At 41.0% G+C, this 24793-nt stretch overlaps 1 protein-coding gene across 1 annotated transcript in view; it reads right to left on the bottom strand.

Moving 5' to 3' along the window:
• The window catches only part of ADGRL3 (adhesion G protein-coupled receptor L3), a 338557-nt gene that overhangs the window by 204145 nt on the left and 109619 nt on the right, over nt 1-24793 (bottom strand). The window contains exon 3 of the mRNA XM_075033579.1: nt 19530-19639. Coding sequence (XP_074889680.1) covers nt 19530-19639 — 110 coding nt within the window. The remainder of the gene's footprint in view (nt 1-19529; nt 19640-24793) is intronic.

The raw sequence follows: 24793 nt of genomic DNA on the forward strand, positions 1-24793 counted from the left end.
GGAATGATGAGTGGGATATCCAACAGTCCGTAAAACCCCTTCAGTTCATGTCAGACAAAGTCCTGTACTGGACATTTTAAAGAGAGAAGGGGGAAGAGGAGAGGAAAGAGACACATGACCAAACTAATTTAAATAGGAAGAATGTTGAGTACATCTATTAGTTTTTCTAAAAGTAATATACAGAAGACGGAGGAATGGAGAGAGAGATCTCATACCTATAGAACAGAAATGCAGTTTGTAGCACCAACGTCACACTCTAAAGCCAAGACTCTGTCTCCTTCCAGATAATAGAAATCCAACACAAGGGCGTCAGGGCATTAGCAAGAGCAAAACGGGAATGATGAAAAACCCTGCATGCCTTGTCCTTCCTACACCTTACACTGCAACACTCCCAACTGAAGTATAAAATATCTAGATGCAACTGGACGAAATGATCTCTATAATCATGGAGAGCTTGCCTTCCCCTAGAATGCTATATGGCAAGCCATGGCATCCCTTCAAGTGGGATCATCAGTATTGATGAGTTCAATGTTTTGCAGGGAACACAAAAGGAATTGAAAGAAAAGATGGGACATGGACAAAGGGCAATCAGATCCTATTTGGTTACTCTATTTCTATGTCTTTCAGCTGATATAACTCCAATTCTTTAAAAGCAATTTACTGTGACGAGTTCAGAACAGCTTACATGTTCTATGCTTACCATCAAAGATGTGCGGGCCTGCAATCAATAGGCTTTTTATTATTTTATTTGGTCAATTTGCTTAAAGGCAATGAAATCCTAACATCAATACATTTGGTAAAATTCCACCCCAAATAAATAGACACAAGATTTGTAAATGCTGCTCCGCTAGCAGTAAAAGAGTCAAGTCTTAGCTCTTCCAGATAAAAAGAGAAAGTGTGTCCAAAAATTCTAAATAATGACGACTTCACACTAAATGGAAGATTATTTTTTTAATCTATTATTTCACTTGTGAGGTTCACCTGCCAAGCTTTCTACTTTTCTCACTCATCTTTTTACAATTACTCAGTTGCATGAGCAGCCAGGAATAGTGCAGGCAGTACGCAATGTCCACTGCAAAGCACCTTGAGCAGGATAACCATCAAATAAGGCTGCATTAATCATCTCTTGCAGACTAAACCTTACGGAGACATGATCAGGTTTTTAAAAACACTTTACTACTACTGTATGTCTAGCTCAAAATATTCGGAGCTTTTAGTTCAATTGCATGCTGCGGGTACACGCAAAACAGTATATTTCCTGCAATTCCTTGGTATCAAATTTTTTAAGTCCAGGTCAATGGCAGGGATCTGGCAGACCATTAAGTTGGAAAAGCTCCTCCACTAGGTACTGGACTACTAAGGAAGCTTTGCCTCTGCACAAGCATGACAGATCAGGCATCTCCCTGAGAAACTAAAACAAATTTTGTTTGAATTTAAGCTAAAAGGATGGCTCAAAGGTTGAAGCAGCAGTGCTGAAATTCTGTTTTCCTCTCTATCCCCATTTCAAGGCAGGCACAAGCCTGGCCAAATGGCCCAAAAGGAGCATCCACTGGTCCAAAATTCAGCCCCAGATATCATGCTCTTTCCCAACTAGAATGACAAGTAAGTAAAGCCACAGTTTTCTTTGCATCTTGTCCAGAGCATCAACCAGTTTGCCATGCTTTTTTACAGAGCTGCCACATATCACCACAGAAACATCTCTGCTGCAGCACTAGGTGAAGAGAGACATGAGGATGTTGCTACATTTTAATTAACGTGTGAAAGAATCTCTGTTTTTTTCAAATAAAATGTGTTTTAGAGCAAGAGATATTTGCATATTCATTTCTTTAAATGGAACTAACAAGCCACATACATAATAAAACCTAAAATCAAAGGAAACAACTCTGTAACATTCATTTTCTCTTAGGTACCTCCAATTCAGTATTTTCTGTAGCACATCATTCTTCGGAGCTTTTATGCCTATGCTTTTATAGACCAAAAACAATCACTGCTATTTCACTTGAAAGAAAACCTGCAGGCTGTGAAAAGAGGGCTCTAATTGACTTATTTTGGTTTATGAAAAACTGTATCCCCAAATTCTTTATGCAGTAAATTGAATTTTCAAACTGATGTTTATCCGATGTGCAATTGTTTCCAGAAATGAATTTTTAAAACAGTGATGTTGGACAGACCACTCAGGTAAAGAGCTTGCCTGATGTTTAGAAAACTAATGGTTGCAGTAAAAATGTCAGTCTGAAGAGGAAGTAACAATTTTGGCTTCTACTGCTAATTTCATAGGTTTCAAAATTGTATTAGGTTATTCATGTATGGCCAGCGTTAATCAGGAGTCACATAGCTGTAGGTCAGAGCAATTATATGCATTTAAAACCAAGTCCATAATTTCTGCATATAATTTTTCTTTGTAGGTTAAGAATAGTTTTATGGTGTATATATACTGTTAGTCTCCAATAAAAGCGTATTTCTCCTTATTTTTAGATCCATTAACATACACAATTCATTCTGGGAACTTCTGAAATTCAGCACGGCAGGCTGCATTTAGAAACAGAAGTTGTTCTCAGTTTGATGCTTTCTTACTGATCATTAACTACCACACAGCTGGCAATGAAATCAACCCCCCAATTGTCTTTTAAATGCAATAAACACATAACTGGGTCATATTATTGCTGTGAATCATCTTTAGCCACTTTTACATCATGTAATTTAATAACCATTTGTAGAAGAGCTGACACTACTACTCTATTCTTGTTCAATATTGGAAAATTTAATTGGCTACCTATTTGACTTCAGGCAAACAATGATATAAACCAGACAAACTCTCACCTCTTGACCTTATTGATGGACTAAAGTAAAACACACTGTTGGTACCACAAAAGCCATGTTAGCATTAAGTTAGGATAATTCTGCATTCCTGGGAGTGAACAGATTTTGGGACTCTCTGCTGGCGTGATGAGGAAAACTTACAAACCCAAAAAAGTCTGAGTTGACCAATTAATGGTAAATCCAATGCTCTACAAGCCAATATCCTCCCAGAGCCTTGTCTTCCAGGAGAGCCTCTGCTCCTGAAAGGCAAGGTTGACTGCAAAGAACAGCATTTGGATTTAAGAGGTTGAAGTTGGTAAAGCCACAGTCACAGCTGTGCAGGTATATGTATGATAGAGTAAGCGGGAATGCGAGAAATTAAGTGGAAAGAGACTAGAAGGGGAGTGGAAAGGTGAATTTTCAAAAAACCTCTCTGAATTCAGGCAGAGGGAAAAGAAAGCAATAAATAATCTCTCTGCAGATAGCTTGCATCTCTGCACTGTTTAATGGTGTTCATACACTTAATTTCCATAGACTCTGATATCATGAGAAAGACAACAAATCTTGGGCACCTGGGGCTTCTTCCCACACATCCTGATTTGCAATGAGTCTGTTAACCTGCTCAGATTTATGCAGCCCGCAAACTGCATGGCAGAGGTAACTGACTTCATATTAAATGCAGTAGCTTGTGTTGGACCAAAAGCACCACGGGGAGATTGATCACAAGTGGGAGAGAAGAAGGAGGAAGATGCATCTCTTGCGTATCTTCAAGCAGCAAGATTTGGGTAGCAGGATGTGCACCTCTTGCAAGGTGGCCATCGGTATCTAAGTCTGCCTCTTCTTGCCCTGAGCTCTAGGGAAAACAAATCCTTTAGGCCTTGCACGACTCTCACTACACTCCCACAGAGGATCAGGCAGGACCCGTAGAGCACTAAATCCCACCACAAAAAAATAGACTTTTACACTGGAAACTCTCTGCATCCAGATCTGACCAACCACATGATACAAGGAGTTTGTCCCACTGTTAGCAAAGAGACCTGCAGAATTCCTCTAATTTAGTCTGATTAAAGTGAAATAAAATGGATTTGTTTCCCATTAAAATAAATTTCAAAGTAGCACTTAAGAAACTTCTTGGTTAATTTTAGAGCTTTGTTTTGATTTATTTATTTTCTTTGCCTGAAGAGAGGGCTGTGTAAATGCTGCACCGTTAAGGGAAAGAAGTTCAAACTTTACATAAGGGCTTTTTGCCCAGTGTCTCTTGGCATGCTTCCTTGGGTTTTAGATTGCTTTGTATGGTGAAGCATTACAGAATAAGATAACACTGTGTTATCTAGGCACTAAGGAAGGGCTTTGCGCTGAAGAAATTGAGCCAAAATTTCTTTTCAAGGAGAGTAGAGAGTGCATTTGAATAAGCACTAAATTCAGCAGGGGAATAACTAATATGATTGGTTTTAAAGACACAAAAATGAATATTTTGCTGTCATGAATGGTAAGTGTGAATTTTAAAAGGCCAGAGGAAGAACATACATGCTTTCTACTGCCAGTTTCAGCCAAGACACTGTAGCAAATTTATAAATCAGAAAGTAAGCAAATGATTGTGATTTTATTTTTGAACGGCTACTATCACAAAATACCTTTGGCTCATTTGTTCTGGCAATACATGCCTTAATGATGTATTTTGCATCATAGCTAGCAAATGTTTTTGCAGCATGTTTTGTAAAAGAGATGAAGATTTTTAACAGCCTGTTCTCCACCAAATTAAGCACCAATCCTGCAGATGCTTACAGTTTATTTGTTTCCAGATAAGGCATGTGCATAGACTTTTACGTCTGTAGTAAAAATAGGCACGCGCTCAGAGAATGTAGTCTCCAAGATTGCTGGTCCAGTTTCTGAGGACTGCTGGGCTGCAGTCATCTGGATGCAAAGGAATTACAGCATTGCTTCACCTGGATTGTCCTTCAAAAGCCAGGCTTTTATTCTGCAACAACCTTTCACCTGCTTTATTTAGAGCAATTGTTTTATTTTTAAAAGAAAGCAATGCAACAGATGTGGATTGAAAGGAAAACTGGCTTACTGAAGGAATACATAGTATATTTTGCAAAGCCAGGCAGCTGACAAAGCATCCATCAATGTCATCATGATACACCTTGACCTTAGGTTACCAGCCGGACCCTTGCAGTAACATTGCACAAATTTCTTGGAACTTCAGGTAAGAAGTTTTGCAGAACTTCCCTGTCCCAAGGCCCCTTGGGAAAGGCTGATCTATACTCGTGCTGCAAAAACAAATTTCACCCTTGGCCAGACAGGTGCAGCTCCCAGCAAACTGAGAAAGAGCAGGATCCTCTTACACTGGAATCGATGTTTGCTCACAGTTTTCCATCATGCAGTATTTCATGGTCTTCATTTTTTGGTTATTAAAATAGGATGTTATCCAACAAGTAGAGGGGAGGAAGGGGTCAGGGAGTTGGTTCCTGTCTCAGAAGTGGCAGCTAAAGCTGCTGAGCAACATGTGTTTCTCATTTGAAATGTATCACTCATTCTTAAAAACAATAATACATAACATCTGTTGCAGCCATTCATAATTGATAAGATTTGGGCTGAGTTTGACTGTGACAACCCATTTCAACATGAGTATCGACGTGCAGATGAAGAAGTGTCACAAAGCAATTAGTTGGAGCTTTCCTTGCCTTACATTATAGCCAACAACGGCCAACTGTCTCCAGGCACACACATGGTGCTCTGGAAGCCCCATTTATCGAGTCACTGCAAAGTGTCTGCATCTTCCCGTGGCAAAAATAGTTTAATAATTTGGCACCATTTCCCTCGAACAGTTAACAAATTGCTAGATGTTCGTGTGACTGTGCAGAGCAGTTGACTGTGTTAACAGAGCTATTAAAATGCAAGGATACACAAGGCATATTTTAGAATAGAATAGAATATTTTCAGTTGGAAGGGACCTACAAGGAACATCTAGTCCAACTGCGTGACCAATTTAGGGCTGACCAAAAGTTAAAGGATGTTACTAAGGGCATTGTCCAATGCCTCTTAAACCCTGACAGGCTTGTGTCACTGACCACCTCTCTATGAAGCTTGTTCCAGTGTTTGACCAACCTCTAAAAGAAATTTCATCCCATTAATCATTGCCCAATGCTCCAATCTATCTAGACACCACTGCAAGGCATCTTGTCCTCAAGACAGTCAACAGCATCTCCCAGTTTGGTATCATCAGCAAACTTGCTAATGGTGCATTCAAGTGCTGCTTCCAGATTATTGATAAAAATATTGAACAGACCTGGCCCTAGAGTTGAACCCTGTGGAACAGCACCAGTGACTGGTCAACAGCCAGATGTAGCCCCATTCACTACAACCCTTTGAGCTCCACCCTTCAGCCAGTTCTTCACCCACCACACCGTAAACCCACTCATCTCACAGCTGGACATCTTGTCCAGAAGGATGGTGAAAGGGGCAGTATCAAAAGCCTTACTAAAATCCAGAAGAACTACATCCATCACCTTCCCTTCATCCACTAGGTGGATGACCTTATCAGAGAAGTATATCAAATTAGTTAAACAGGACTTTCCCTTTGTGAAGCCATGTTGACTGTGCCTGACAATTGCATTGCTCTTTAAAGGCCTTTCAATAGCACCCAGTATGATCATCTCCATAATTTTTCCGTGAACTGAGGTTAGATTAACAAGTCTGTAGTTCCCTGGGTCTTCCCTCGTGCCCTTCTTGTAAATTGGAATAATACTGACTAGCTTCCAGTCACCAGGGACCTCCCCAGACTCCCAAGACCTTTGGTAGATGACTGAGAGGGGTCCTGCTATAACATCCACTAGCTCCTTCAGTACTGCAGCCACATGGACTTGTGAACATTCACAGCAGATACAGCTGGTCCTTTACAACTTCAGCGTCCACAAATGGCAAGTCACTGCTCCCATGGTCGCAGTCCTCTGACTCAGGGGACTGGGCAGCCCAAGATCTAAGAGTATTATTAAAGACTGAGGCAAAAAAAACCCAACATTGAATGCCTCTGCTTTTTCTTCATCCCTATTAGTCAAGTGACCATCTTCAACAAGTATCAGTCCAATGTTTTCTTTAGATCTCCTCTTGCTATTAACATACTTAAAAAAGCCCTTCTTGTTACCTGACACAACACTGGCCAGTTTCAACTCTGGTGAACTCTGAGCTTTGGACTTTCATGTCTTCCTCCTGCATATATGAACCACAGCTCTGTCATCTTCCTTGTATCAAGCAAAAATGTGAATGACTGTATTGTGTACTCTGGAACTGGTTTGAGATTTTGCTAGCCTTTTAATTTTGTCTCTGAGAGGAGACAGGAGCATGAAGTAGTCCTCTTTGAGAAAGAAATGCCTTTCCTTCACACTGGAAATATCTCTCCCTATTATCATCACTGCACCACAAATATCTCCACTCACAAATCTGAAAGCCCAGACTCACTCTGTTTAATAACCGAGGTTGCACTGATTTTAACACAGCCCAATTTCACTCTGTGCATCCAAATTCCCTCCAAGTCAACAAGAAAAATCCCAAGCGATTCAGTAGGGTCTCATCAAAAGCATGTGCTCAAAGACAACTACTATAACTTTATTAAGCCTGTTTTTTTTAAACAAAAAATACCACAGAAAAAAACCCTCCAAAACTTAAGACATTATTTTAACTTAAACGTGACAATTGAACCAGGACATATTTTTAATGGATTCTAGTTGAAACACTGACTTTTGGTTTTCAAAGTACCAGCTGCAGAATGTAGATTTGTCACTTTATGATAATTACTAATATCCTCCCCCACCAGAGTCATCTGGAACATATTTAATTATTGACTTCATTGAAAATGTACATGGCACATGCTCACTCTTCTGAGTGAGTCTTTAAATGGACAAAGGCCCATTTGTTCCTTCTTTGAAAAACCAGCCTCAGCACATAAAGTGACCCCCAAATTAGGGTTCTGTTATTTGCATATAGCATATACAAAATGTAAACATGCAAGCTGACATTCATCAAGTATTTAAGCACATGCCTAAGTATAAGCGTCCCAGCAGTCTCAATGGGAAAAGCCCTAGTGAAACCAGAGGTACAACTGTGCCTCGTACAAATATTCACATGGTAAATTTATTCCTGTGTTACAGCTCATGCCTCTGCATCTCATCTCCTAGTCCATATCAAAGCCGACTTGGGTGTGCCTGTATGTACTGCAGGCACTCCCCACATATGAACCCCGCCATGCCAAACCTGTGGGAGTACTCAGATACCACTGTATTTTCCCTGCTACATTTTAATAGCTGATGCCTCCATATTTCCAGCTCTATACTGAGTATCAACTAACAGTCTTTCCTTTTTCAGGCACTGCCAACCTGAGTATAAATACCCAAAGCAGCAACAGGATACAAATGCAATTATACTTGAAGCAGGACTAATTTCAGCCTATGATAAGAAAAAGACCACCAGTAGCAATATAGTGTAATTTTATACTGAGGAGAGCCACTAGCCACTCCTTTCTGCTCTCCCAAGTGAGGCTAGAATATCAAAGTCATTTATCTTGCAATTTCAATGGTTTGTGCCAAGTCTTACCAATAAAAAATATCTCCAACATCACCTATGCATTGTTTCCTGATTTTTCTTCTCCTTAGGGTCAAATTTTCAAACCCCAGCCTGCATTTGCTACGTGGACTTCACATTCCCCCCATCCCTTCAGTTTTGCTGCAGAAACGTGGAACTGTCTTTTAAATGCGCAATCAGAATAGCACTTGAATGCACAATTTGTTGCTTTAAATAGTAACATAAGTGGAATAACTCCAGAGTGTTTCATATACAGACATTAAAGGCAGATTTCCAGGGGAGCTTAGCTTTCATTAGGGCACCTAAATATAATGGGCTCATTTTCAAAATCCCACAGAGCGCAATAGCTCCTGTTCTGTTTAGCAGAACCATTATTTTGCAAATCTGAACATCTGAGATTTGGGAAGCTTTCAGGTGCGTGAGTGTGCATCTGTGTGGTCCCGCAAGCCCTTGCAAGAGCTTAAATTGAAAAATGTGCAATTATTAATTTTTAAAGCAAAAGGGACAAAGGCCCAACACTGCCTCTCCTGGGATAAAAAGAAAGGACTCGGCTGGATTATGCAGTGATGTGCTAGCCTCAGCCTCTGCTGAACTAGCATGTGCTCTCCAGCAAAGGACAAGACAATAGTTTCACTCACAGACACCGTTCAACGCACACAAAAGAGAAAAAAAGAGAGTTAATGAGGTGCAGCTGAATAATACCTTCACAGAAGCAGAGAGAGAAACCAGGTAGATGTCATCTGCAAGGTAAATTAAAATTATACATCTCTGAGGATTATCAGTGAAAATTGAGATATGGAAGGGAATTTGCTTTTGATATTGGAAGGGATAAATACCCAATGTAAATCCTTTTATGTGGGCCTGTACGGCGGAACAGAGAAATTAAAGATAAATGAGATTAAGACATTTTTTAAAACTATGTTAGACATATTTAAGTTACCCATGGAGGGGAAAAAGACTTTGGAAGAGGAGATTAGTTTGGACCCTCAGCAATACATTCATCTGTGAAATCAATTGGAATAAATCCTTCCTAATCTGAATTGGTCATTGCCCCTCCCCACCCCCCCAAGCTAGACACACCCCAAAAAACCCTTAAAAACATTTCTGCATAGCCTGTCAATCAGCCCTAGTAAATGCCATGCCATGTCATTTTGTTGGTGAGGTTTGGGATAGGAAACCTGTAGTTGATTTTTTTTGTTGTTGTTGGAAAAAGATGCCCTGGGGAGGGGCCCTTTGACTTAGCCTCCCACAAATCCTCCTCCCATTTAATTCCTTTTGGAAACAGAGACAGAAGCTAACCAAAATGAAATGCTATGCAGTCTGTGTTTCTGTCTCCTTTGCTAGAGTTTGAGGTACATACAACTACTGTGGTTTCATGCAGGCCTATATTGTTATTAAAAGTCGACTGGAAATGTTGTTAGCAAGGAAAGTGGAGGAAATGAGTAAAAAAGTAATACATTCAGATGCATTTGGCTCTCTTCCTGGGAGCCCTTTTAATACAAAGAAACTCAACAAAGTTGTATTTTTAGATCTGGAAAGATGCGTTTTCTTATTTCACACACTAAAGGGATTTGCCTTAATACACTCAAATTTCCCCCTCCCTCCTCTTCCCTCATGTGCTAGAAGAAATGAACTTCAATCCTCAACCACTGGATACACATATTCTGTTCTCCCCATTGGCCAGAATAAAAACCAATAAATGTATTTCATTTCTTTTGTGGATTTATAATAGCACCTGGCAAGGATGGTCTTAATCTCCTTACACTGCTTGCACCAATGAAAGAAACCTTTGCAGTATTTCTTGCAAGAGAAATGAAAGGATAATAGGAATAAAATCTGGAAATATAAATATTATCTCCATGAAGATCTGTTATAAAATGTATGAAATCCATATCAATGTCTCCAGAGGGTGCTTGGCATAATAGCGCAATTTAGACAATAGGTTATTAAAGACAGAAAGAAATATATTCCTCTTAATGACGACAGAATTGTTCAGAGACAACTGGGAAGTATGGGGTCGTGTTTAGACAGCAAACTGGTGGCAAATACCTAGTAGTAGACCTGTCAGAAAGAGGTGAAAAATACAGCTCGGTACAAATGACTTAAAGTCAGTGGTTTCTTCCCGTTGGTACTCCAGACAAGCCTGTTTGCAGGGGTCAGGCTGCTAAGTTTTGTCAACATCTTTGTTAAGCAAACACAAATCTATTTCAGACATGAGAAAGATGCTCTGCTATTTGGATGAAGAAACATCAAGGTGGGGGGAATGTGGCTTATTAATATATTGAGGAATTCACCAGATTTTTATTCTTCTTTCTGCCCAGTATTGGTTACAATTTCCATTTTAGCTGAGGCAGTATCAGTTATTTACTATGCTAGAAATGGGTGTGACAAAGATGAATTTCTTGAAAAAAGCTAATGACTTCAGATAGCCTCAGGCTACCAGGAACCTGACCCAAAGTTTGCTGACACTGCAGAAAGTTTCCCTGTGATTTAATGACCTTTGATTCAGACTCAAAGGCCAAAGGCATTCAGGCAACAGATTGAAAGATTTTAAGAACTTCTACTTTAAATGGCTAAACCCAAACGAACAATATACACTTTTCCATGAAAAATTCAGCTGCTGTGGGACAAGATTGGAAAGGAATAAATGCTGCACAAAAGTCACACAAGGAATTAAGTTACTCTTTTATATTCACAATCTACATAAAATGAGAGAAGTTACACTACTCATCACCGTTTTCCACCTTCAGTTTCCATAATACACCAATTATAGAGGCCCTAGGAAGAACTGATGGGGTTCTACATCAAGAAAAACATCAAATGTGACAAACACATAACACATCTACAGTAAAGTCTTTGATTTATTTAAAGTCTGGATCTCCACACTGCAAACTTTGTGATCGTGAGGTGATGGTGGGGACAGAGATGTGAATTTTGCCTCTCTTGCTCTACCACAGAAACCTTTTTATATTCTCGAAAGAAAGAAACCTTCTCCCAGCTGTACTTGCTTAAAAAAAACCACAACAAAACCCAACATTAAATTACTGTCATGCTTTCCATGCTCCCCCACATTCCCTTCAGTCTGTGACAGTCTGTGAATTTTACCCTTTCAAACTTGTCACCAGTACCCATTTAACTTTCTACATATTTAAGTATTAATTGGAAGGGAAAAAACTAATCTCCTTAATTACATCTATCACTAGAATACCCAAACTTTCACACCAGAAGAATCACACCATTCCTGCTGTTTCTCTCACCTACATTCAATGTGTCCAACATCTCCAAAAGATCGTCAGTGTTTTCCAAATGAATGGAAAGGGAAGTTTTGAATTTGCCTCAAAAAAGTAGGTAAATAAAAATACACCTTTCTTGCCCTAAGACTTGGCGTTCAGACTGCGGGTGTTTAATTTGTAACTTGTGTAGCCCAACGCTCTGTGCCATTCAGACACCTGTCTGTAGAGCACACTTCTGGCTGCTCCTCTCATAGTTCATTATGTAATGGGTTAGTTCAGCTTTCAGTTAAAAAAAGCCATTTTGTCATGTTGCAAAAAGGTCTTTTTCTTCAGAGTGGAAAACAAAAAGTCTGGAGGTAATGAAATTCTTATAATAGGACCGAGAAAAAGGAGTATACAGGGGTGTAGGGCATCCTTCTGTTCACTTGCGAGCAAATGAAACTCCCCTGCCACCTCCTGCAACATTTTGATTTTCACTGCGCTTGAGTGCAACATCTTCAAAACTACGAAGCTTGTAGATGTCCAGCTTAAACGTCAGACCTCATTTTAAGGCTTACCTCACTTCCATGATTAATTAGTAGTGTAATTTTAAAATACGATGGGCAGAGAAGTGACTCTCAAACATTCATACGACTGCGATCTACTCACTGCAATGACTCTTCCATAAAAACCTGTTCAGCTGGTAAGCTACCAAGTTATTTTTCTAAGTGGTATTAATGCATGTCCATCAAATTATGTCCTTACCAACTTTGACAGCAAATCTGCAATAAAACACCCCATGATCAGCTGACAAGTTCATAGGGGCCCAGGCTAGAACAGACTCCAACTCTTTTCCCCTGCAGCATTACAATCTAATACAATTAAGCAGAAGCACTGTGGTGACTTTTCTGATAAAAAGAGCACGTGCAACTCAAAGATATATGGGAGCGCAACCTGTTGTGCATGGAGATATGATTTTCAGAACCAACACATGGTGTAAAGACCGAATGCATCAGTGAATAAAGGCATTTAAATATGTTAAGCCTGTGACTGGGGAGTGATGGGCCAGTTCAGGAGGTGATCAGCTAAACACTCAGATGAGAGAAACAGAGAAAAGAAAAGATCACTTTTCACACAAGGGCTCACACTGGCACAAGGGGGAGACATGAAGAAGTGTCCCACAACCTAGAGGAAAGGACCAAGATGACAGGAGCCAGCAGGAGCTGGCTTTTCACAGGAGCATGCTGGAAATTATAGATGGAGCAGGTAGTGGTGGCCTTCATACTATGGAGATTGCCTAACATTTATCTAACTTCTCACAAGAAAAAACACAGTGCTCCTGCTGACAGCAGACCTTTAAACCAGTATGCATTACAGGCACACACACCTGAAATCACCTTGTTCCTTTAATTTAAACCAAACTCATTTCAGGTTCAAAAATGAACCATGTGGTCATATATTCCACCGTGTCTCACAAAAATGTCCTTTTTCCCTCATCTCAGGCTACTTTCAAGTTTTCAAACAACTTTATTTCCCCCAGCTCTCAGCACTTAGTTCTCTGCCCCTTCTTGAAAACTACGCACATGCCTATGCGGATAGTTCAGCCTCCAGGTTTGCAAAGCCACACAATATCATGTTATTTTAATTAAGGGTGCTTTCCAACTGGCGGTTGTATAGGTGCACTCTCCCCACAAACACAGCGAAAGGAGACTGATAGGGGAAGTAACGTGTCCTTCATTTCTGCCTGTGTGCATAAAGAACCAACAAGCAAAGCTGGGAATTTCAGTGAATACAAAAAAGGGGTTTTTTGGCCGCAATGCCCAGGAAATTGTATGCCTTGGAAGAAAGGCAATTTGTCAGCAGGATACAAAATAAAGATTCTTTGCTTAGAAATAATCATAATGGGTAGTTAGGTCTTGTGGGGGTTTTTTTGTTTGTTTGTTTGTTTTCTCTTAAATTATTGTTCCTAGCCCATGCACACAAATAATTCATTTAACTAAATAAAACAAAGGACACCTGGCTTTAGGGGGCAATTCACTCATTACTGACCAAAGCACAACAGGTGGGTTTAAGTCCTTGGGAACACTTGCCATTTTCACCAGTGGGCCCCAGGGGACAAAGTACTCTTGGGAAAAAAGAGGAAAAAAAAAACCCCAAACCCAAAACCCAGAGTGAAAGAAAACTGGAGAAGCTGCAAGTCCATTTGTTTAACAAAACACAGCCCTGCTCTCAGTGGGCAAACACTGCTTCTCAACTGTTCGGGAAGGTGGCAAGCAAATGCACACAGGGAAAGCCTGGAGGCCACATAATGGTCTTACAACACTCCAGAAATAATTAAGAACCATATTCTTGGGAAAAAGTGGCCTCATTAATTTGTTTTCAGATTGCAATTTTCACCCAGCTTCTCCCCCCTCTTTCCCTTTCCACCAGCAATCTTGGAGCAATGAAAATATCAGTTTGCTTTCTTGTGCTTGTATTCTCTTAAAAATGTCATTATTCAATTATCTGTCTATTCACTGGCCCTAAGGTCCAGCGGAGCAGATATTGTGAGCCTTCATTTAATGTTTTTAAATGCACTTCAGTCCACTTGTGATACAATAAAACTTTATTGAATTCTGTTCCCACATCACACTTACCATCCCTCACTTTTATTGATATGTGAGCCCATCTACTCTTCTGTCAGCAATAAAAGGAATATTTCTAGCAGAAATGACCTTTCCTTCCATCAATACAGCAACTGGGAAATGTGATTTCAGGTTCCAGATTTAAAAAAAATCTTAAGAAAAGAAAAGATGAACCATGCTCAAGCATTGTTTTCCTTCCCCTTGTTAGCATTAAAGAAGCAGGAAAATCTCTGTAAGCGCCAATGATATTTGGTGCCTTCATAACATTTGTTAGCCCGTTTACCCAGAAGAACAGAAAGGAAGGACAATTCATCCTTCCTCGGAGGCCACGAACATTTTTCCCTTGCAGGAAACAGCCCTTTGAATAGATCTCCCCAATATTAAAAGCTGATGGACTTGTCACCTGGGTATGAAGCAAGTTATCACCATCGCAGTGGGATATGCCATGCCCAAGGCACCCATGTTGCTCCTTCCTGCTGCTGCCATCCTTTCTCAATGCAGCAATGGGCCTGTCCTCTTTGAGCCCCCACCTTTTCTCCACTTTGTCCTGCCCTATACCTTAAAATTTCCAAGTCCCTATTAAAAAAAAGAATATTCTGAAGAACAACAGTGCACAAGTTATTCTGTGTACTCCAAAACCTAGAACCTAAGGGAATTGAGAGCTTAGGAAAAACTGAAAGTAAATTTGACTCAGCTAGCTAAAACCTCTTTCCAACACCACTCTGGATCCTTGGGAGCCTGAACGGTTGTCTCTAGGGGGAAATGAACAGAAAAAGTACTCCAAAATACCTCTGCGCTTTCAACTCACACCTTTTTCGAAACCGAAATAAAATCTAAATGCAGACAATCCCTACATTTCAGTCAAAGCCAATGGTAGATAGTTACATGTTGGAAAATCTGCCCCTGTTCTGACTTGGGGTATCACCCATGAAGGGCAGCGCTGCTGCCGTGGTCCATGGAACATGCGTGCTCAGGAGAGCAAAGGGAAGGAGGCTTGTCAGCCTGGAGTGGGTTGTTCTTTCTTTTCATCCATCTCAGAAATACATGCAGGACTACTAAAACACGGATGGTTTGAGTTGTAAAGTGTTACATGCATACAAAGGCTGTATTTGCATAGGGAAAACCAACACGCTGGTTCAGATTTATCAGATTATCAATAGAAAATCTGGCTGCTTACAATGATAACTAGCTCAGCAGCTCTCCCACCACCACTGGTCTTGCAAAACTGGACTCCTGCTGTCACCAGTCTCATGTACAGCCTTGGACAAATGGCTCATCTGCTTTCTGTGCTGGCTCATGAGTAAAGTGGGAAGCCCCTTAGCACATTACAAAGATGAAATAAGAGAAATTACACTCCTAGATGTACTGGCACCATGACAACAGGACTGTACAAGCACCAGAAGAAGATACTGAAGTGTTTCTGCAATGAGAGTGTTGATCTAGCTTCACAAAACCACCTCTACCACTGCTGTTCCCATTACCCATTTAACACTGTTCCCTAAAGGGAGAAGGGGAGAAGGAGGGGATGCACTAGGAAACAACAACAGAGTACTGGATCAAAGGGGCCCTTGCAAAGTGAGGTTTCTCATACTTACAGACAGTGTAACGCAGCCTAAAATGCAGTTTCAGACATCTCTCCGCAATGTGCCATGTGTCCACAGCGCTGGCAACAGCAAACTGCAGGTCTGCAGTAGTACATACTTAACAGAAAACCATGGAAAAGCTCTCTGGGTCAGTAATGATTAAAAGAACATTCAGTTTAAGAAAACTGGAGTAGTAATTTCAGTATTTCAGAAGGGGCAGTATTTAAAGCAGATGTCAGAGAAATAAACACCACATGCCAAGGCCTGCTTTGAGAAAGACAAAATTAATTTTGTAACTTTTTCTGATACCAGAAAAATAGGACAATCGATACCACTGAAGCCTGTCAAATTAGTCCTGGTATCTTTTCACCTGCTGAAATCACTTGCTTTTCACTTGCTTTTCATTGTCAGAGGGCAACAAAAAAAAGGCCAGAAGTCCTTGGAATGACTGTCCATTTTTGTAGACAGCATCTGTCATCACATAAACTGACTACAGGGTCAGGAAAACAAGGAGAGGACCGGGCTATCTGCATAATCATCTGTTGTCTTCCCCACATGTCGAGAGTAGCTGCAGCCTCATGAAACTCTCCTTGTCAGGGGCATCTCTAGTGAACACACAGGAATGCGGTGTGGAGGGTAATATATAAAGGACATTTTAAAATATATGAGCTACTGAAGTTAGAAGAGGTTTGTTTTTCCCCCTCCTGAGAGGAAAGGGGGCTGCTTTCCTCTTGAAAGTGATATGAGTTAGTGGTAGAAGAATTAAATAAATAAATAAATAAAATCGCAAGAGGAGCAGGCTACCCAATGGAGTTTTAAATCTTCCATAATTTTTCTCCGAGGGAGCGTATACACTAGCACTATATTGAGTATAAGCACCTAAGGTCAGTCCTAACAACATCTGTTAAAGATGACTCCTAAACGATACTCTCTTGAGACACACACACACTCCCTCTCTGCTGCTGAGCCAGCGCTTTGGTAAACTGTCTCTCTCTGTCCATAAGGAATAATTTGAAACCATGAGGAGTAGCCCATGCAACCAGACAAAGCAAGCTGGAATTGCACACAAGCACAAGTGCCTGCTGAAATATTAATTCCTTTGTTATGCAGCTGCTGTATTTCTTTAGGAGATGGCCATTTGGCAGACACCACCATTCACCGAGGGCTCGGTGCACAAAGCTACCGAGGAAATGTCAGCAGCCGAGGGTTTTCCCCAGCAGTGAGAAGCACCGGGGAGCCTGTAGAGCCCACTCCCCTCCTCCAGCGAAGCATCATGCAAGGTGGCTGCGTGTGGGTAGCGAAGCTAAGAAAGCTGGACCTGGAAGGACTTGGGCAACAGCCCAAATTTGGCAAGAGGGGCTGAAGCACGTGGGCTTGGTGACAAGAATGTGAGGTGACCAACTGATGCACAGCAAACAGCAGAGGCATCACCAAGGGCATTGAGGGAGAAACAGATTTCATCCACCAGGCATAGCTTTGGTCCAACCATACCCTTGCTGACCAGAGCTGACACCTTCCCCATCGCTTGGATGGCTTTTACTCATGGGGCACTCCTGGGGCCCAGGCAGGTAACATCTGCAAAGTTGAGCTGACCATTTTCATTAGAGGGAAGAAATGGCGGCAGTAAAGCCAGGCAGAGACCGAGGTAGGAGAAGAATAAAAGGAGTCCTAGGTTTCCCACTCCACATCTGCAGATGAAGGGACACAGTTTGCCTGAACACAACCAACTTCCCTGGTGATACACGTAATAACAACGCATGAAGATTTCACCCAAAGTTTCCTAGGCAATGCAGAACAACAAGCCCAGGAGATGGGATCCTATTTTACAACATGCTCGCCCCTTGTTTCTTCCCCCATAACTCGACTCACAGAGGCACTATATTTGATTCATAAACAAATGGAGGAAACAGCCATCAAAGCTACTAACTTAATTGCAAAGGCAGCACGGCTTGTTGTCATTGTTGTTTTCCTCCCCATGTTCATATCACTAAAACATACTCAATCCTTACTGTACATTTGGTACTGAGCAACCTCTCACAAGACTCATTTTACATCTTATACACAGGGCCGATTAACACCTCGGGGCATAATATTCACATATTACCTTTTCACAAGGCACCGCTATTCCTCTTTGTTTCATATGCAACAAATGCTACGGAGGGGTTCTAGGTAATGACTATTGCTTTACCAGCCCAGTCTCAGGAGGGAATGGCATACCTCATGCAAATCACGAATCACAAGGAAATACAACCTGCTATGATAAGTAGAAACCGATCTCCCCTCACCCTCCCCACTCACAGTGTCATTTGTAAAATGAAAAACCTCATTTAGAGTGGAATAACTCCAAACTGGTAATTTGGTATGAGCTTGCTAGGGCAGACGCTAAACCCCTGATGTCACTCTTTCCATGGGTTTAATACCTCATCCCATAAAGAATATTCCATCACTCCATTTAGAAGCTTCACGTTTTTGTTTAGAAAAATCAAATATGGACACACCGAGCCCCCCACCAGCAGAGAGACAGAGTCTCTCAGCAGAAAGGGTCCCCTTTGCTCAGAGAGGTGGTCTTAGCTGCATCCCTCACCTTGTAGTTTCACAACAAGCAAAACCCCACACAGCCTTTCCACATCATGGCAGCAGGCAGGCAGCCACCTCCTGCATGAGGGACGGGGACCACCCGAGAGCTTGTAAGTTCTCACTTCCCCTCTGGATAGCGTGCCTGTCATTTCTCAGCCACATTTGCTCTCCTGCAGCCTGTGCTCGAGGCGACGAAGAAGATCCTCTTTTAGTCCTCGAGCCAAATCCTGGGTTTCAGCAAATTGAAGTCTCCTACTGCTCTCTCAATACAACTCTGTGGCTTGAAAGTGTCCATTCCTGTACCTGCTTTATTATTTTGAGAGGTGTGCTAGGAGCTTTGGCCTACTCAGAATGAAAACCTAGAAATAGTACTGTTATTCACCACTCAGCCCTTTACAACTGCTAACAAAAAGTAGTATTACCGTTGTTATGTCTTTTTTTGAGGTATGCCATTTTTGACAGTAGGACTGTAACTGTGTCTAACAAATTTGTTTCTACAGAAAGCAAATTCTGAGGTACACTTAACTTTTTGTAGCTCTGACATTTCCTGCTCGATGCATATTGCTGTAATCCCAGATGACTATCTTTCTACCCTCAAAAATACAGATTAAATGGCTTGCCTGTAATTTGCCTTCTTAACCTTGGAAGCTTATAAATTATTATTTTCTACCATCAAACATCAAATTTCCCAAGACATTAGCTTCCTACCTCCTTGGCAATACAATACTGTATTTAAGGCACTTAGGAAGTGTCACCAACTACATGGACACAGGTTGGTCGAAGCACACTGCTGTATGATTACAAGCATAAAACTTTGGAAAGAGAAACTATAAGCTAGCAATAGTGCTTCATTCTTCTGGTCTGCTTTCACTAACGTGGTTTCCCAAGTGTTTTCCAAAAGGTCATATGTCACTGTTACACTGTACAACAAGGAAACATGGGGCACTATTAGGATATTTTTAACCTAAGCACAAACCTTGCACAGCGGACAATTTTTCATATCTTATCAGCTCAGTCTCGTATAATGCACGTGGTTTGTCACTGAGCATTTACTTGCCCTCGGGCAATGAGAGACAGGCTCAAGGCTGGCCCAGTCTCCTGAGTAAATCAGATGTCTATTAAAGAAACAAATGCAAATATATCAAGATACATACTGTAAGGGACACATTCATACTGCACTTCCAGGTACTTGTATGTCCCAGGGCAAGGGTCTGGAAACACATCAGGGCCAGCGACAACTGCACATTGGGTCCGATTACTGCATCTGAAAAGCAAGAAAATAAGAGAGTCAGAAAACAGTCCAGACAGCAGGACAGGTCAAGACATTGAACGACCCCTCCAGCATCAACAGGAGTGAAGATGCAGAACCCAGGACTTCAGCATCAGCTAGGGAAGCTCTCCAGAGAGTGCGCAAAGGCTGATGGCAAACATCAATGTCTTCATCAGCTTATTGCCAAAAGGGAAGAAGCATAGTGGCACAACCTTTTCCCCTACAAGCACTTCTTACGGCACCAGCAGGTATTGCTTTAAAACCAAACCCAGAGGAAGATTTAAAAAAAAATATTACAGGTATATGGTCCTCTAATTCTTGAAACTCAAACTCCATCACAGTGACCTCAACTAACCTTAAATACCAGCATCTCCACCAAACAAAATACAAAGACTAAACCAACAACATTTGTGGCAAAAATAATAATTGTGTATTTTATAGCAGACATAACAAATACGTTTTACAAAATATTTATAAAGTGTTCCCACAAAAACAGTCACCTTGAATAAAGCTGTTTAATACAAAGCAAAGATTAGAAACTGTAACACTTGACTGGAAAAAAAAATAATCACCAAATAAGCTGTCTAAAACCACTTTCATTAGTTATAAATGGCTAAGTTTTATTCAGTCATTTTGCCTAGCATGGATGCATCTCCTGAGATGATGTTTTTTTCCAAAAGCAAACGTTGTTCTCACTGAAGTTCTTGCCATACAATTGTACAGAGAAGGAAGTGACCCTGTCCGCTGCACTAAGCATCTTTCAGGTTAAGAGCACACACACACAGGTTAGGCCCTGCGAGATGCTCTCCCTGTGGCACATATGACTCGCATTCATGGGTGACTGTTTTGTGCATACGTGGAAACCCACATTTGCCTCCACTTTCATGGTGGAAGCACCTCTATGTACAACTTTTGTGTGTTTTGGGGATGCAAAAACACTTAGCAAACAGCAGTTCTATGGGGAAAATTATCTGCTTGTTTGTTTAAAGATAAAAAAAAAGAGAGAGAGAGAAATATAATTAGTCTTTGATTTTTATGCTTTTGCATGCCAGAAAGAGACCTCCTAAGGACTAGACCACTGCATTTACTTTCTCTAAGATGCTGCCCCCTCTGATGTGACATGGGACCCCTGACCCTCCTGCTCTTCTGGCAGAAGCCATGACATCCAGCGCAGAACTCATTTAAGTCTGCAGTAGAAATGCCTCATGTTTACCTGAGGCTATAGTTTGTCAGCCTTAATGAGGATTTTATTTCAGCCCATAAATTAAAATTGATTCATTAGTGACTGCCTTAAGCTCCATAATTTCTTTAATTTTATGGAAAGATTAATAAGAGCTGATACGCTTGCTCATTGGGATATTTTGCTGGGTAACAGATAATCCAGAGGGCTGGGACATTGTCATGTTTTCTAGTTGAAAGATGACAGTTATCACAGCAAATGACTAGTTTTATCATATACACAGAAAAACAATTTTATTAACGAAAAGGATAAGTTTGTTGTCCTCACCCTTGCTACTTACAGACAGGTGGCTTGGCTGGGATATCACAGGTAGGTTGGACCATGTGAGTGGGCAGTCTTCCAGGAGAGGCTTTGAACAACATCCAAAACTTCACTTTCAACAAAAATCCTTTACTGGGCTCAGTGTGCTTTCAAAAAGCAATTGCACTGGCCTAATCAATAGTCTCTCTGGCTGTAGGGACAGCCCTGGCCACATGACATAGAATAAGAGCAATGGATCAAAGAGACATTTCAAAATCACGAGTCAGGATCCAAAATTCTGAGGAATTGGAAGTGGGAGGAGGAACAGACACATTTAGGGTTCATCTGCATGTGTTTTCTTTCTTTCTGTCTGTAAGAAGCATTTGCTTTGTATGGCCAAGCACTTCCTTGCAGCCATTTCTTTTTTATGCAAGAACTTGGACACAAAAAAACAGAAGCAAAAACATGCAACCTAGAAAGCTCCAGGTTCATAACCAGTATTTTAAAACTTGGTTTGGAAGCTGAAGGCCGTGAACACCAGCCTTAACTTCCCCAAATGCATGCTGTCTTCTCAGATATCACCAAAGAGAGTAAAAGCACCATGATGCAAGGGGTTGAGTGTGGAATGCAGGGTGCTGGTGTGGTCTTTTCCCCCCAACTCTAGCAAGTCCTGAAGTCCCCTTGCGCATCCCTGGACTGAGGGATGGCAAAGCACCAAGCCTACCAAGAACAGAAATATCAAAAGGTGGCAACATCAAATTGTCACTGCCATCTTGGGGGGGGGCAGGGGGAGAGGGAGAAATAACAGAAAACCAAATTAAAAACTCCCAAATAAAAGCTCAAATACTATGCAGTGTCGGTACTTCACACAATTTGCAAAAAAGGGCTCATACAAAAAACCCCACCAAAACCAGAAAAACTCAACCTTCTCTCTTTTTCACACTCATTTCATAGGGGCAGCAAGACTGTGTCGGGCACTTGGCATTTCGAGTTTTCTTTATCACCCCAGGGTGAAACATACAGGTTCCCATTCCAGCACACTTAAAGGATGAGGGAAATTTGGACTAAAAACCTTAGAAAAAAACTAATACCTGTTCAAACAACTATTACTGTCAGTCATCAGGCTACAAAAATTTTAAGGGGAGAAAGAGGTAAAAACCACTCATCATTAAAGCTCTGGTTGCTGTGCTTTTGCTTATACTTTTTTCCCACTTTCACAACAGCTTCTTGGTCCCTTCAGTTTTGTCATATTTCTTTCCAGACAGATTAAAGGCCTAGGTGACACTAAGTGACACACAAGAAGTGACATAGAAAAAGAGATGTATAAAAGAAGATGCATCTGTAGCCTTGAAAACGGAGAGGAAAAAAAACATGTAATCATGCCTTACTCCATTCCCAGCAAACCAGCCCACAAGCTTTTCTTTGTAAATCACAGGATTATACATTGAATCTTGGGATTTCTTGGCGCTTTGGTCTTTGTAATACTCACTCCAAACTCCTCCAAGTCATGAGGCTCAGTGCTGGGTATTGAACTTTCCAGTCAATGCAACAAGGATCCCTTCTCTTCTCTTCTCCTTTTTCTTCCTTTCTTTTCTTTTTCTTTTCCTTTTTTCTTTTTCTTCCGTTCTCTTTCTCCTTCTTTTCTCTTTCTCTTTCTTTTTCTTTTTTCTTCCTCCTTTCTTGAAGGAAGACTTTTACTAACAACTGGAGTTACAATTCTCAGTGAGTACCAGCACTGGATCAGCTCTAGCATAATCTGTCTCTTCTATAGGGCAATCACAGAAACACTACCTAGGTCCCTTAGCATTACCCTAGAAACAGCAGCTCTGCATCTTGCTAGAATCCCCTCCAACAGGGCAGGAACCGTTTGCATCGCTGGCTCTAGCATAACTGTACTCCAAAAAACTACAGTCACCTTTTTTACATCCATCTATACCTCTTATTATGACCTTTTGACAAGCACCTCTTATTTCTAGCACTGATTCATCAGCTCCTTCAAACGAAACTACTCTTTCCCCTGTGTTGCCCTCATGTCGCTTTCCTAAGCGACCCCTGGCCTGCTGGGGTATTTTCTCATTCTCCACATGCTCTGCCACCAAGTAAAGAAGAGAACTGTGGGAGGAATCTGTGAATTTGGGGGACCAGATAGACAATTTTAGGCCTATTAAAAAAGCATCGTCCATTTTATTAGTTTGTACAACATTTTAAGGCAAATGTTCTGGAGACATGGAAGAATTAAAGGAGCCCCTCGAGTGGTTTTAGTTCCCCTTATTGCCATTTATTATGAAATCTGACAAGGAATTTATAGCCAACCTATTGTTTGGGGTTGGTTTGTTTTATTCTGAAGTCCTTATTTATATCTGCAATAATTTCTCTCTCCCTGTTGCTCCCAGAAGTGCAAGGTAGGCACGTGAAGATAGAGCCTGCTTCTCTGAGACCCTGCACATCTCAGGCCACTTCTGTAATTGCTGTTGGGATTTGTGAACATTTTGCCTGGACCAAGAGTGTCCACACAGCTCACCAGAAATAACTCACTGTGCTGCCACAGCATTCAGGCTAGCAAGGCAAGAAGCCTGCTGCATTTTTCATTTTGCAAGATATGGAAAAATGTGACTTGCGAGTGCCTGGGTTCCTCTGTAAACACTTGTGTTGGTGCAAAGCGTGCTCAATGAAAAGGCCATTATCTCACATCCACTTTGCCAGGGCACAGATGCCTACCAAGACCAACCAAGAGATCAGAAACCAAAGCATAACCCGAGATCTGCATTTTCACCCCGACTTGAGACACTGACGGCAACATACATTCCTGTATGTTCAGGAAAACAGAATAGCCCAAACCCTCCTAAAAATCAGTCTGAGGTACTCAGCAGTCCTTAAGCACCCAGCATCTCATAAACAGAAGTACACATTATTCACATACATGTTTTGGAGAGGAAAGAATTACCTCCTAGGAAAAGTGTAAATTGTCCCAGTCACAAGGAAAAAAAAAAAAAAAAAAAAAGAAAAAAGAAAAAAAGGGGTTCTCTATGTCTTCTTTCCAGCTACATTTATTCCCACTTATTAAGGTACCTGTTTCATCTTTCATATGTGGAAAAATATTTATCCTAGAACAGAGGTGTCAATCCAGTGTAACACATACACTATAACAGAAATCATGGATTATTTTTGCAGAACTTCTCCCACTTCCAGTGGAAAATGACATTCAAGAGTTTTAATGTAAAACAGTAATAATAATTCATGTGGCACTTGTTTTGCATTTATAGCAGTGGGACTGAAGGAAGCATTTGAATTCAGCACCAGCTGCAGGGCTCAACTCTGCTTGCAACTCTCAGTTCAGACTGAAAAAAACCCCAACAACCCAACACCAAAACTTCATTTCCCTTCAGCAAACTTCCATTCCCTCTCCCTGGCATTTTTGTGATTTTTAAGTGACAAGGTTGTCTTGTGATAGTGAGGCAGAAACCCTTTAAGACATAAACAGCTGCTTATTCCTGCCCCGACATCTTTGATTTTTTCCAATGCTGACATTGTTGATATATTTACCAAAAAAGAAAGAAAGCAAAAAATAATAGTTTTGCAGGTGATGTTTATTTTAGGCCTTTCCAGAAACTTTAATAGCACAGACATGTCAACAGCATCAGGCTAGACGTGTCTGGGGCGATACGTTT

The sequence above is a fragment of the Buteo buteo genome, chromosome 1, assembly GCF_964188355.1.
Source record: "Buteo buteo chromosome 1, bButBut1.hap1.1, whole genome shotgun sequence".
Taxonomy (NCBI): domain Eukaryota; kingdom Metazoa; phylum Chordata; class Aves; order Accipitriformes; family Accipitridae; genus Buteo; species Buteo buteo.